Source organism: Xenopus laevis, chromosome 6S (assembly GCF_017654675.1).
Source record: "Xenopus laevis strain J_2021 chromosome 6S, Xenopus_laevis_v10.1, whole genome shotgun sequence".
Lineage (NCBI taxonomy): Eukaryota > Metazoa > Chordata > Amphibia > Anura > Pipidae > Xenopus > Xenopus laevis.
In genome coordinates, this window is record NC_054382.1 from 119,660,323 (window position 1) to 119,676,756 (window position 16,434).

At 34.4% G+C, this 16,434-nt stretch overlaps 1 protein-coding gene across 1 annotated transcript in view; it reads right to left on the minus strand.

The window, feature by feature from the left end:
- Positions 1 to 253: 253 nt before the first annotated feature.
- The window catches only part of angpt1.S (angiopoietin 1 S homeolog), a 205,944-nt gene continuing 189,763 nt past the window's right edge, over positions 254 to 16,434 (minus strand). The window contains 2 exon segments of the mRNA NM_001092334.1: positions 254 to 1,295; positions 12,382 to 12,512. Coding sequence (NP_001085803.1) covers positions 1,135 to 1,295; positions 12,382 to 12,512 — 292 coding nt within the window. The 3' untranslated portion in view covers positions 254 to 1,134.

The window sequence follows — 16,434 nt, forward strand, 5'->3', positions numbered from 1 at the left end:
CTAATCATTATAGCAACCAATGCGTAGCATTTTTACTTAAAAACAAGAATTTTACTGGATGCTCCGGTTACATAAAAATCCCAATATTTGTATAGAGGAAGTAAAATTAAGTTTGGACCGGACTTTAAAAACATTGCTTACATTTGTATGTTTCTGTTTGGATAATTTCATAACAACTTAAAAGAAGAATATAAACCTAGATAACAAAAATAAATCTTAATTTAATGTGTGAAGAACAAGCTTTAACATTGTGTAAAAGAATACATTTAATAGCTGTGTGTTGTTAAACGAGGGTATCAAGAATGGTACTCATTTGCTCACAAATTATACTTCATATACATTGCTCTGGCAAAAAGTATAGGTGAGTAACAAACTAAGTGAAAATGTAGGTACTGACGTCTACTCATCTACTACAGCTTATTAAATGCAAGTGGCTATGCATTTGATACAATTTTCTTTTAACGTAGCCATTCCATATTTGAATAGTACAATGAATATTAATCTTATTAAAGATTTATGATACTTTCACAATAACAAGTTTGCAGATGTTTTCTGTCAATAAGCATTGTCCTCAATATCATTTGTAACTTGTTCTGACGGTATACAGAAAAAATAAGAAACCTTGTGTAAGCGGAAACTAAAAAATCTTCATTGATTCTGAAATCTTCATTGATTCCGAAATCATTATTTCTGAATAGTGAAAGAATGCGGTTGCCCAAGAAATGTAAGAATAAGAATAAGAATAATCTGCAAACAAAATAGTCTTTAAACAAACCTTTGGGTCTTCTGATGAAGAGGCTCTCGGGAGCTGCATCACACTGATATCTTAATATTACTTTGTAACTACTATATTCATATCTACAGAGTTTGTTATTAAAATTGCTCCACTGATATTAGTATCAGGAGAAGTCTGAAAAGTTTGTTTCCGCATCAGCAATCCTAAAAGTGCAGTTTATTTGTCCTCAAAAATTCTTGAAACTATTATTCAGTTGTATTTCTTAAAAATGACGTATACTGATGCCTTGCTCCAAGTCCACAAAATTCATCTGAGAGTAGAAAACAAATGTTTATGTGTTTCTGGTCATCAGTTATAGTGATGTTATAATCAGGAGTGACTGGCTGGTTCTCGCTGAATTAGAACTCCAAGGGCCGGATCATCATTGTTGTTGCACGTAAGGAGTAACTAGGGCCTTTGAAGTAATGCCACTTTATTCCATTCAACTTTCCGTGATTCTGCCCTGCGGTGTAGTACATCCCATTCAGGTTTGAAGGACCACAGGCATCAAACCACCAACCTGCATTGACACAAATGTATTATATTAATAATAATGGTAAACGCTAATAGAAATAAAAGTGTGACATTTACACACAATTTTTAAAGAAAGCAAGTTATTTGTTATTTGTGTCTTTACGCATAACATTTCATAATGCAAAGGTATATATGCAATTTGTAATACTGAAGAATAGTAATATAACACTCATTCAACTGCCCAATTCCCTTTGGTTTTATATTCTTTGTATCCTTTATAGAATTCAAGCTCTTTAGATAGACAACTCATTAGTGCTGTATCATAAATCATCACAAGTAGTGATGGGGGAATTTATTCAGCAGGCGCGGATTCGCCGTGAACTCCCGCGATTCGCTGACGGCGAATAAATTTGCGAAACCGCCGCCAAAATTTTGCCAATTTCGCCAAAAATGGACGCCGGCGTCCAAAAAAATGGACGCCGGTGTCAAAAACGTTGTTGTTTCGTGAGTTTTTTGACATTTCGCGGGAAATTCGCAGATTTTTCTATGAAGCGAAACGCCCCAAATTCGCCCATCACTTATCACAAGTTAACTTTTCTTTTTATTGATTTTGAACTCCAGTGCATATAATATCCAATTCCTTTTGTAAAAAAGTGGTTGATTCACTAAACAAAATATCTCCTGTGCTTAAATGGGATTATTGAACTAGAGAGGGCCCAGAGAAGGGCAACTAAGCTGCTAAAAGTTATGGAAAATCTCAGCTATGAGGAAAGACTGGCCAAATTGGGGTTGCTCACAATGGAGAAGAGGCGCTTAAGGGGGTTATGATAACTATGTATAAATATATAAGGGGATCATATAATAACCTCTCTTATGCTTTATTTACCAGTAGGTCTTTCCAGCTGACACAAGGTCACCCATTCCGATTAGAAGAAAAGAGGTTCCACCTAAATATTGGGAAGGGGTTTGTTACAGTGAGAGCTGTAAAGATGTGGAATTGTCTCCCTGAATCAGTGGTACAGGCTGATACATTAGATAGCTTTAAGAAGGGGTTGGATGGTGTTTAGCAAGTGAGGGAATACAGGGTTATGGGAGATAGTTCATAGTACAAGTTGATCCAGGGACTAGTCCCATTGCCATTTTGGAGTCAGGAAGGAATTTTTTCCCCCTCTGAAGCAAATTGGAGAGTCTTCAGAAGGGGGGTTTGCCTTCCTAAAGGAGTGCAAAAATGCAAAGAGGCAAATACTTCCTCAGTAAACTAGAAGTTAATTGGACATATGGCATCTGTGACTAAATGAGTGGCATGTGGGTGGGAAATGAATGCATGCTTATGTGACCTTCCGTTCTTTAGAATTGTAGATCATTGTTGTGTGTAGCTATTATAACAAGCCTACACTGTGTCGCGTCCATCAGTTATTCTTTAATGGATTTATATTTTGCCACTCACAATAGTACCCACACATATTAAACTCATCATTAAAGTTTAATATGTTTGATAATACTTTTACAGCAAACTAAATATTAATTTGTTTATGGTTTTGTGTTTAATATATTTTATGTTATAACATTTGGAAAAAAAAGTATAATGCCTATATTTTAGCAAATACAACAATAACATGGAAGAAAAACATTATGCAACATTCTACTTTAAAGCTACCCCTTAAATGATGTTCCATACTATGTTAAACCAAATAGTTACTATTATGAACTTAAGTACCAAACCTCAGTTCACAGCTACTTCTCCTGGATTAGTGTTTCTATGCAATTTATTTAAAGTGACAGCCTATTATTCATCTCCTGGGAGACCGAGAAAAACATTTTGAAACACAACAGGATGCTATTGAAATGAAATAATACGCTTATTGAATGGTAACACTGTCCACTTTATGCTGTAAAAATAATTCTGACATTATTTCATAGATATTTTGGATAATCCACTTTGTGTTCTATTTATCCAAAGCAACATTTTACAAAACAGGAAAAAATGATGGCAGAGATTTTTGTCTTGTTACTTTAATTGATAAGCCTGTAAAAAAATTGGACCAATAATCAGTGAAATACACTAGAGGGCACATTTACTATGGGTCGAATATCAAGGGTTAATTAACCCTCGATATTCGACCATCAAAGTAAAATCCTTCGACTTCGAATATGGAAGTCGAAGGATTTACCGCATTTAGTTTGATCGAACGATCGAAGGAAAAATCGTTCGATCGAACGATTAAATCCTTCGAATCAAACTATTCGAAAGATGTTAATCCATCGATCGAACGATTTTCCTTCGATCAGAAATTACTTAGAAAGCCTATGGGGAAGGTCCCCATAGGCTAACATTGGTGCTCGGTACGTTTTAGGTGGCGAAGTAGGTAGTCAAAGTCTTTTTTAGAGACAGTACTTCGACTATCGAATGGTCAAATAGTCGAACGATTTTTAGTTCGAATCGTTCGATTCGAAGTCGTAGTCGAAGGTCGAAGTAGCCAATTCGATGGTCGAAGTAGCCAATTATTTCATAAATGGCATTGATTCATACAATGACTGTGGAAAAAAATGCACACATTGTCACCATTCAATAAAGGCACTCGCATCTTGCAAATGCACCTCATAAATAAGTCCAAAAGTATATAGTCCAAAATACTAAATAAAATATGCCTTCTGTGTCTTTGCCAGAAATATGTGGATCTCCCAATATCCTAAACGTTACACCAATGATAGAAAATCCTAGTGCTCTTAGCTGCAAGAGAGCAATACAAGTATATTGTGCAGTATTTAGTGTTTCCATTATACACCATATATATGCAGGGCAGCTAGTTCTAGGAACACAGACAATATACAGTACATACAGTACAAACAGCAGGAGAAGCTTAGAAATTCACAGGAGCATATGGAAAAAAAACCATGGGGCAGATTTACTAAAGAGAGAAGTGGCCGTCGCTAGAGAAACTTCGCCAGAAATCTCATCTGCACGGACATCTTCAATTTACTAACAGGCGTAGACGACAATTTTCTAGTGAAAGAGATTGTCATTAGTGCACTTTCATGTCGCCAGGCACATTTTCAATCATGAGAACGATCGTTACACCACAAATTCACTAAAGTGCGAATTTTACAGATCGTTACCTTTGCAACCTTAGACCTAGTGAACTGATAAGCTGAAGCTTAAAAGCTTAAAAGTCAAATGCTGGCATTTTTTCATTCATTTTAAAGCTGGATTGCCTTCAAAAGTCCTAACTATTAAAGATTTTTGTGTTAAAATTTTTTTAAAAATTTGAGGGGCAAGCTACATTTATTTTAGGGTGGGCTCATGTCTAGGGGATTAGATGATCTCTTTTGTCTTTTTTTTGCTTCCTTGGACATTTGTAATAAAAAGTGGCCACTTCAAAGATTTGCACCAACATCTCTATTAAAGACGTCCCTACTACATATATGTACCCGCCCTATTCAAATTGACCTAAGCATAAGAGTAGTGATTTCTCCCAAAATTTGCGAAAAATTCACGAAAAAATCAATAAGCGACATGAAAAAAATGTGAAAATCGGAAATTTTCATGGAAAAATCGTGAAAATTGGAAATTGACGAAAAAGTCATTTTTTCAAATTGAAAAAACTTAGACATTCAAACTCAAAAAGACCAACCTAAATGAAGTTTAAGTTTTTTTTGGTCGAATAGGTCAGTTCTCGATCAAACAGGTCTGTATTCGGCCGAATTCGAATACTACGAATCGAAGGAATAGCACATTCAATCAAATTCGATTCAAAGTTTTTGCCAAAAAAACCTTTGATATTTCAAAGTCCACCAATTGACTCCAAATATGTTCTAGGAGGTCCCCCATAGGCTAAAACAGCAATTCGGCAGGTTTTAGATGGCGAATGGTCGAAGTCGAATTTTTAAAGAGACAGTACATGATAAATTTTGATATTCTAATTTTTGCATCTTTTTCAAATTTGAATCGAATTTGGACTATTTCCTAGTCGAAGTACACAAAAAATAGCTCTAAATTATATTTTTTTCATTCAAAAATTTACCTTGACCTTTGATAAATCTGCCCCTTAGTGTGGCAAATTGTTTGTTGGTAAAAATTCGCCCTTTAGTGAATTTGCCCCTATGAGTTTTGTTTAAAAAGTTTGTGTGTCAAAAAAAAAAAATTAGTCATCGAGTCTCAGCTTCAAATATATAACAAATAATGTCTACCGCCAATCAGGGTTATTTTGACCTCCAACATTTTTCTTTCCATGAAATTTCTATTACTACATTTAAAAAAAAATTACTTAGATAAAAATACTGCTAAGCTGCTAAAAACTCAACATTTATACAATTCTATATGTGCTTGTTTAGTTCAAATATTTGATTGCCAAAATGTGACTCAATAATTATATCTACAAAAGTAACATATTACATCATTACAGCCATTTTATTCTTTTGAGGTTAAAATACATGAAAGGGATTTCTGGTGAGTGTCATTATATTCCTTAATGTGAAATGACAGCCCTGTAGTCTATCCTTCAGTAACTTCACTGATATTTTTTGTTTTGCTTATGGAAAAAATTCCATGTTGTACAGTAATTGCAAGTCGTTGTTCAATGTAATGTAACAATGCAAGTAATAACTAACTCATAATGAAGCTACATAACATTTAAAATGAAAAAAACTCACTAACCCTTCCATTTTTTTAAGCCCTGGTGATTTTTTTTTTAAATAACATTCATCCAAGACATAATTGACCCTAACTCCCAACCTTTATGTAATGTCTTCTAATTTTTAAAGCTAGTGGGAGAACAAAAAGTGGATGCACTCAGTGGGCTAATTTATCAGAAGCTGAGACAAAATGTAGTTAAATCTTTTTTCCTTTTGTCTTCTTAAAAACCAAACAATGGCACTTCAGCATTTGTTTGAATGGAAATCTAGTTTTGTATCTTCTCAAGAAAATGATTTAATAAAATGTCATATTTTATGCACAATGCATGAAGCTTTAAAAATTATTTTAAAACTTTGATAAATGTGCTCTTTAGTGTTTTTATTGATGAAAACTAATTAACAGATTTATTTTTCTAACTACTGCTATAAGTATGGGACCTGTTCTCCAAAATGTTCAGGATCTGGAGTTTTCTAGATAAGGGGCCTTTCCAAAATTAAACTAAAAATCTTTTAAACATATGTTAAACCTAATAAGATTGTCTCCAATAAGGATAAATTTTAAGTTAGTTGGTAAAGGTATGTGATCCGTTATCCGGAAAACCCGTTATATAAAAAAAACTCCAAGTTACGGAAAATAAAACAGTACATTGCACTTGATCCAAACTAAGATATAATTAATCCTTATTGGAAGCAAAACCAGCCTATTGGGTTTATTTCATGTTTACATGATTTTCTAGTAGGCTTAAAGTGGACCTGTCACCCAGACATAAAAATCTGTATAATAAAAGTCCTTTTCAAATTAAACATGAAAAACAATTTCTATTTTTTATTAAAGCATTCATAGCTGCTGTAAGCTCATTTAAAAATCTCAGCTGTCAATCAAATATTGTCTGCCCCTCCTCTATGCCTGTGGCATAGAGGCGTGGCAGACAATTACTTTCACTTTCCATTCAGCACTTCCTAGATGTCACTGCTCTCTACATATTCCCCTGTTCTCTTCACCATTTAATTGTGTAGCCAGTGCATGGGGATGGACATCAGGTCCCCCATTCTGGTGCACAAACAAGATTCGGAGATGATGCAGGGCTTGTCTTAATAACAGTGTCCACAAAATGGCTCCTGCCTGCTTGCCATAATTATGAATTCCCAGACTGAAGGAAACATTATTCAAATAATTTATATAGTTTAATTAAAGTTCATTTTGCTTGACTAATGTGATAAAATAGGATTTTGAATAATTTTTTTGGGTGACGGGTCCCATTTAAGGTACAAATATCCAAATTATGGATCTTTGTACCTTTATGGATCCAGGTCCTGGGCATTCTGGATAACAGGTCCCATACCTATTCCATTTTACTACAGAGAAAAAGAAAATAATTTTTAAAAACTACAATTATTTGATTAAAGTGGAGTCCATGGAGTTTTCTGGATAACAGGTTACCAGATAATAGATCACATACCTGTACAGATTATCAACCAACTCATAGCGTCCAGTCTTGCACCATCTCATTTTGTATGGGGCCTTTACAAAATATATATTTCCAAACTTTAAGAAGCTTGAAATTATAGGATAAGCTTAGCGCTTTCCATGGTGGGTCCAGGAGGAGTACGTCACAGAAATGTAATTTTAGGCAGGCACTAATCTGGAACACCATACAGTAGAATCCAAAATTTAGATAATACAAAAAGTTTTTATTTTACTTTATGTTGAAAAAGCCTTAAGCATTTCGTGTCACCCAAGGGCACTTAATTATAGGCCTATGAATAAGTGTCCTTGGGTGACAAAAAACGTGTAAGGCTTTTTTAACATAATGTAAAATAAAACCTTTTTGTATTATCTAAACTTTGGATTCTACTGTATGGTGTTCCAGATTAGTGCCTGCCCACAATTCAATATCCTTTACAAGATAACTCCGTGTTCTTTTCACTTTAAAAACAAAATAGCCAGATTTTAAGAAATTTCCTAAAGACTTTGATAATATTTGTAATATTTTCTGGAACACAATGAAAGGATATTGGAGTTATTTAAGTACCTGTTTTTAAAAGGATTTATAAGAAAATCTATTTAGTTGAGTGCTATTTTCAGATCTAAGAAGCTTTGTTGGTTGACAGAGTGTTACGCTCTCTGAGCTGCATGTTTATGTGAATACTATAAAATGTCTTAGAGTAGAGCTTCATTAGAATTAGCTTTATTGATAACAGGGAAGATGTTTCATTGCCGTGGTTAAATTTTCTGTCTTTTTTATCATTCCAGCAGCAAGTGCGTGTTTCAGTTGATGGTAATTAGGCAGGGATGTGGAAACTGTGGAAATGCTTCTCAGATAAGGGTGATGGTGTTTTAAATTACATTTATTTATATACTGTAGTAAGTAGGTGCCACTTGCCATGTGTTTCACAAAAACAGATGTCTTATGCAAGTAAAAATATGACAATATCTTGGTCACATGTACTTGTGGCAAACAGTATATGGGCAGAACTTACAGATCCCTCAAAGAACGCGCAAGAGAACATCTTACACCAATTGAAATGGAAAAATTGGAGCAGGACAACCTAAGAAATAATAGAAAAATTTCTACTATTGGGAAACACGTTATGTATGAACATGGTGGAGACGTTAACTCAAGGCACTGAAAGTGTTAAAGTGGGAGTAAGGGGAGGAGATATACATAGACACACTGACCAAAGGGAGGTTTTTTGGATATTTACCCTTAAAAGCATGGTATCCACAAGGATTAAACAGTGATTGGGAAGTATCCTGCTTTTTTTAACAAATATTTATAACAATTATAATGTAAAGTATAGATTATATTATCTATCCCATGAAAAAATGCCTTGGGAAATATAATATAGTATTGCTTGTCACAATATGACCTGTTTGTATGCAAATTTGATTTTAAGGAACTGCTGCATGGACATACTCCTTAACAAACTTAGCTAAACCTTTATGCAGACTAATTACAGCAAAAAGATAAATATTATTGTGTTTGGGGGAAAAAACTGCATACAAAAAGTAGAGTTGCAGTTTTTTGCTGAAATTAAAACAAATCGTCAAAACGAATGACTGCTTTATAACAACACTAACAAATAAAATAAAAAAAAACTTCTTCACCAAAATCTTGCATATTGTATATCTCTCTAAATTGTGCGATGGGAACATACACTTTTATAGGCCTTTCACTACAGCCATCTGCAACATATCAAACCATAGCTATATTTTATCTTGTAAAGTAAAAACCATACACTTCAACTCAAACAAATATTGTTTGCAGCTTAATGCTTTATGGTTCGGGGAGGTCTGTTGTTCAGTTAGGGCTGAAATGTATAGAGCATGCCTAGTTGGTGTCCTAGATGCACCTGGAATTCCAGCCTTATAATCAAAAATGGTGGACATTTGGGGGCAGATTTAAATAAACCCTCGAATTCAACCCTCGAAGTTAAATCCTTCGAGGGAATATCGAATTCCAAGGATTTAGTGCCAATGCTTCGATCAAACGATTGAATAAAAATCATTTGGTCGAACGATAAAATTCTTTAAATCAAAAGATTTGAACAATTTTAAGCGATCGATCGAAGGATTTTTATTCGATTATAAAAAGCTTAAGGTCCCCATAGGCTAACATTACACCTCGGTAGTTTTAAAGCGGCAAAGTATGAAATCAAAGTATTTTTTAAAAAGACAGTATCAAATGGTTGAATAGTCGAACGATTTTTACTTCAAATCGTTCGAATCGATCGATTCGATCGAATTTAACCAATTCGATGGTCAAAGTACCCAAAAAAATACTTAGAAATTCGAATTTTTTACCATTCAAATTCTTCACTCGAGTTTAGTAATTCTGCCCCTTAGTGTAGTCCTAGATATTCTTGGAGGTAGTTGTTTGATCCCTTATTCGGAAACCCATTATATAGAAAGCTCTAGATAACAGAAAGACCAATTTCCATGGAGTCCATTTTAAGCAAATAATTGCAATATTAAAAAAATTTCTCTCTAATAATAAAACAATAGCTTGAACTTGGTCCTAACTAAGCTGAATAAATCCATACTAGTGGCAAAACAATCCATTTGCTTTATTTAATGTGTTAAAACAGATTAATCAGAATACAGAATACAGAATAACCCAGGTCCCAAGCATTATTGATAAAATATCCTATACCTGTAATGTCTATAATTTCTTGTGAGCTAAAAAGAGGTCCTACTCCCGACCAAATACTGGACCAGAAGAAAAACTTGAAAGTTCAGCAACAGAACACAGAAAAATGCTCAGGGCTTGTGTACTTTGACCTTGCTGCTGTTCTTCTTTCATAAATCCAAACAAGTTGCAAACAAGTTCATAAAGAACCAAGAAAAATTACTATTGCCATATTTTTACTTGCACAAGACAAAAACCTGTTATTTCTCCATCTGTTTTTGTACTTTATTGGTGAAACACATCACAAGTGGCACCTACTTACTACAGTATATAAATAAATGTAATTTAAAACACCATCACCCTTATCTGAGAAGCATGTCCACAGTTTCCACATCCCTGCCTAATTACCATCAACTGAAACACCTATTTGCTGCTGGAATGATAAAAAAGACTTTTGACCACAGCAATGAAACATCTTCCCTGTTATCAATAAAGCTAATACTAATGAAGCTCTACTCTAAGATATTTTATAGCATTCACATAAACATGCAGCTCAGAGAGCGTAACACTCTGTCAACCAACAAAGCTTCTTAGATCTGAAAATAGCACTCAACTAAATAGATTTTCTAATAATTCCTTTTAAAAGCAGATACTTAAATAACTCCAATATCCTTTCATTTTGTTCCAGAAAATATTACACTATCAAAGTCTTTAGGAAATTCCTTAAAATCAGGCTATTTTGTTTTTAAAGAGAAAAGAACACAGAGCTATCTTGTAAAGGAATTAGAATTGTGGGCAGGCACTAATCTGGAACACCATACAGTAGAATCCAAAGTTTAGATAATACAAAAAGTTTTTATTTTACATTATGTTAAAAAAGCCTTATGCGTTTTGTGTCACCCAAGGACACTTATTCATAGGCCTATGATTAAGTGTCCTTGGGTGACACGAAACTCTTAAGGCTTTTTCAACATAATGTAAAATAAAAACTGTTTGTATTATCTAAACTTTGGGCTCCTGGATTCTACTGTATGGTGTTACGGATTAGTGCCTGCCTAAAATTACATTTCTGTGACGTACTCCCCCTTGCTGAAGGTCTGGGGCATGAGCACCCAGACCCACCATGGTAAGCGCTAAGCTTATCCTATAATTTCAAAGAATCAAGCTTCTTATAGTTTGGAAATATATATATTTTGTAAAGGCCCTAACTCATAATGAGATGTGCATGGTGCAAGACTGGACGCTATGAGTTGGTCCAATAGAATGACATGAGAGGGTAATGGATAATCTGAAAACAGAAAAATGTTTTTTAAAACCTGTGAGCAATTTCTTACTGAAAATCAGAGAGCTACTAATAAAATAAATATATATGCTACAGCTTGGTTATTATGGGACCTGTAAATGATATCCTTATAAATGGCATCTTCTGAATTTCTCTAGTAGTTATGTGGCTGTACTATATGGCCACATAAATCCTCTGTGACCTCTATCTATATAAATACAGTTGGTGGTACAGTATTTTATTATTATTGTTATTATTTGGTTATTTTGGTCACTACATTTTGCCCTTTCTGTAGTTACTAAGACATTGAACTTTGCATATGATTAAATAAATATTTTTAATTTATTTTCCAAAGACCCGTGAGCACAGAAACCTATTTTTCTTGCACCATGGCAGCTGGTTTTTTTTAGAGTGCACCTCCGAATATAAAAGACAAGAGCGAATAAAAATGTGGAACAAATCCAAATAAGAATGCAAAAACTTCAAAATCCTCTTTTATTCTTTGTGCATTTAAAAGCAAAGAAGACCTTTTGAAAAAACTAAAATGCTGATATAACAAAATATTTAACAATTGGCTAAGGACAGCTCCTATTGGCTCCAATATGAAGTTTTACATTAGTGTTTTTGTGGTTTTTACACTAATAAATATCAAAAATTTCATATCTTAAAACCATTCTTCACATGTACGATTTTTAGCGCTAAATAATTTGAATTGTGAAAAAAAAACAAGGCTTATAAATAAAGATTGATATGATGTCACTGTTGATACCATGCTCACTGTTCCTTTCATTTATACTGTATGTGGGGCAATTTATATTCTAAAAGCACCCTGCCTGGAAGACAAAAAGTCTGGAGGAAAAACACTGCAGAATTGAAAACAAACTAAAAGATGGAGAAACTTTATATAGGTATTTGGCTAGAAATCAAAGGTATCTTAGTTATCTGAGATTTGCATTTTGTGGACTTTCTTTTGTCAGTTTCAATTATTTTTGCTTATTTTATTAAATGCAATGCAGTCCACGTATGATCTTTATTTTGCAGTTCTAGGTTTTTATTTCGATGAATTCTGAAAAATTAACTAAACGTACCTCCCGTCAGCATGAGAGCACATTTGCACATACAGTTGTCATTGTCTGCATCTTTTGTACTGAAGTCTGCACCATGCAAGATTAGGCTGCTTTGCTTCCCTGCTGTCCCACTGTGACCCTTTAAATACAATCTGCAAAAAGATAACAAACATGAATCAGTTATTATGAACCTGTAATGGAAATAATCCTTTGCAAATATTTGACAAGTAACATTCTAGATGTCTCTTGAGCATTCAAAATAAAATTACTATTACATAGTAAGTGGCCTTAAAACTAAAGCTTTGTCAGACTAAAATATGTTAAGGCTTTATGATGGTATTTGAAATTTTTGCCTTCAACTAGTGATGGGCAAATGTGTTCCATTTCGCGTCCATTTCACGTTCTGTGGTTAAACCCTAAAAATTAATATAGTTAATATGCCATATTTTATATACTGAATTTATTGCATCAGCCTAAAGTTTCAGCTTGTCAATAGCAGCAATGATCCAGGACTTCAAACTTGTCACAGGGGGTCACCATCTTGGAAAGTGTCTGCGACACTCACATGCTCAGTGGGCTCTGAGCAGCTGTTGAGAAGCTAAGCTTAGGGGTCATTGCAAATTTACAAGCAGAAAATTTATTTTTACTTTTATATAAGCTGATGCTACAAGGTTGATGCTAACTGCACTGGTTTCTGTGCTGCCTTGTACTAATTATGTGTATTAATTACTAATCAGCCTTATATTGCAACATTTCTATTCTAGGGGGCACATTTACTAAGCTCGAGTGAAGGAATAGAATAAAAAATACTTCGAATTTCAAAGTATTTTTTTGGCTATTTCGACCATCGAATTGGCTACTTTGACCTTCGACTAAGACTTCGACTTAGAATCAACCGATTCGAGCTAAAAATTGTTCGACTATTCAACCATTCGATAGTCGAAGTACTGTCTCTTTAAAAAAAACTTTGACTACCTACTTCGCCACCTAATTAACCCTCGATATTCGACCAATAATAAATGCGCCCGAAGTGTACTGTATATTGTTAAATTGGTCCCTAAGCTCACTGTTAATTACACATGTCCAGGGACCCTTAATAAAGACAACAGAGTTGTTATAATGCCCTACACATGAGCCCACTGTATAGTTAATGTTCCATATGTTAGAAATATATGGAGGAAACCGGTTACCCAAAAAAAACTTTTAAGGACTTTTGCAGGCTATCTCTCTGAAAAAAGGTAAAGGAAGGAAGAGTTTTTTGAACTTTGATCCTTTTTCCACTACAGAATATGATGTAAGTAACAGAAGAATAATGAAGTCCTATGCACTCCAGTGCACTTCACCTGGTCTGAGCTGGTCTTTAGTCTGGCTAAAGAGGTAACGTTCAGTAAAATCCGCATTTTAGTGAATTTGCAGAGTAACGTCCATTCATTAGAGCAAATTGTCACCTGTCGATAGAGTGCGAATGAAAGCTAGCGCCTATCTCTTTCACTAGCGAATTGGCAATGATCCGAAAAATCTGCGATGTCCCTGTGGCCGGTAACACTGGAGAATTGTCGTCAGCGTTTGCCACTTCGCCATTTAGTAAATATGCCCCTTATAGTTTTACTGCCTTTATTATGTAATGGCATATTTTATGGAAATATATTCAGTATGTTTATCTACATTGATCACGGATAGTGATGGGAGAATTTATTCGACAGGCGCAAATTCACAGCGAATTCCCATGATTTGCCGCCGGCGAATAAATTCGCAAAAAACGCCATGAAAATTCGCCAGAGAAAATTTGCGGGCGTCATTGCCTGTTTTTTTGGACGCCGGCGAAATTTTGTCAAATACGGATACCGGCGTCATTTCGAAAAATTTTCGCCGTTTCGTGAATTTTTCGCTGGAAATTCACAAATTTTTCGGAGAAGTGAAAACACCCCAAATTCGCCCATCACTAATCACGGAAATAGCAGTGGTTAATGTAACATTGTGTTTTCAGTACAGATATAGCTCAGCATAAATCTGTTAAAAGGGATTATAACTAGGAACAAGGCAGAATATTTTTGTAGCCAGGGGAGAAAAACATCCTCCTCAGAGAGCTGAAAGCTCGCTTTACTTTCTATAAAGTTATTATATATTTTATTAATTACGATAATAAATTTATAATTAGATAATGGTTATGATTATAATTATACTGCACTAATATGTTTCATAAGAAATATAGTTGCTGATTGTGCAAACAAATGATCTATGTATACTTATGTTGTGGTTTATTAGAAACTCCAATGAAAATGGTAAAAAAGAAAGAAATATGAAAAAATAATTGTTAATGGTAAAAGTCATACTGATAGAATCAGAGATTGTGATTGGAAATTGGGATTTTTTTTCTTTTAAATGTTCACAAAAACACAGTAAAAACCCCAAATTGTGAGACGTCTTATTCAATATTAGTCACAATTTTATTTAAACAATGTACCACAATTTTTATAAAACCCTTCGTGCAAGATGTTGTCTAGTATTATGGAAATATTTATATCTGAAGAATTAAGTTGTTTCCTTCCTTGTGTCACTGGATGCAGCACAGTAATGACTGATATCAGTTTCATTTGCTAAGTTGTAAAATAACAGCTTAGGAACTGTCATTTCTAACTGAGGACAAAATAAACATTTTTCATTGGTGTTGATGGAAATAAGATTTTCTTTAAATACTAGATTTAAACAGCAAAATCCCATAGTGCTATATCATCAATCCAGCTATAAATGTAACATACGGTAGAAAATTACTGTGAATTCTTTGCAGTTTGAATATTTCATTTGTTTCTTAAATTAAATGTATTTCCATAATACTGTCTCTCTATCTTTTGCTATGCACTTAACACTAAGGGGGTTATTTAATAAACTCCGAATGCAAAAATCATGAAAAATTCATGATTTTTTTATATAAAATCTGACTTTTAAAAAATCACACATTTTTCAGAATTTATTAAACCCCAAGGATGGAAAAGTCAGAATCTGAAAATCCGGCATCTCCGACCTGTCAAGGTTGCATATAAGTCAATGGGAGAAGTCCCAATGATTTTTTGATGTGCGCTGGGTTTCGTGCAATACCCCAAGTTTTTGGAGTTTTTGGTTAAAATTCTGAAAAAATTGAGAAAATCAGATGGAAAAATTCAAAAAAGTCATGAAAATCGTATTTGTTTCCGCAAAGAAATTTTTGGGAAAATGTAATAAATAAGAGTAAAAAACCAGAGCAGATTTGATCGTTTGTTTGTAGCAGAAAATATTGAGATACATTGTACTTTGATAAATAACCCCCTAAGGTCACAAAGCAGAGTCTTATTGTTAGTAGAAAGTATTAAGTCCCACAACTTTTGAGAAGCAATTTAATTTAAATGTCCTAGGGAATAAGAAAAAGATCTGAAAAATATTTTAGTTCCTTTAAAGTTTTTATACTTAAAGTGCATGTAAAGTCTAAAATAGAATAAGGCCAGAAATGCTGTATTTTGTATACTAAATATGAAACTTTATGCCTATTGGGCACTTACTCATAGGCTAATGAGCCTATGAGTAAGTGCCCCTATAGGCACGAAATGTGTAAGGCCTTTACCTGTATGTCCTAATAAATCGTTTGAACTTTTTATAATATTTTGGTTATTATTTTTGAAGAGATACTCACAACCTTTTTGGTTTTGCTTTAGTAAATGTTCCCTTAGTATCTAACTATCCACTATGGTTTATTGAAGGTGTTTACTATTATGACATTTCCTCTTTTAGCAAAATATACAGACAGGTTAATTGACTTCAGATAAAAATGTACCTTAAGGTGGCCATACACGGGCCGATAAAAGCTGCCGACAGACCGTGTCGGCAGCTTATTGGCCCGTGTATGGGGGCCCCCGACGGGCTTCCCCGATCGAGATCTGGCCGAAAGTCGGCCAGATCTCGATCGGATGGGATTAAAAATCCCGTTGGATCGTGGCCGCATCTGTTCGTTGATGCGGTCCCGCGATCCGACCGCCCGTTTGGCGAACGCTAGGATCCGATCGTTGGGCCCTAGGGCCCACGATCGGATCAGCCCGATATTGC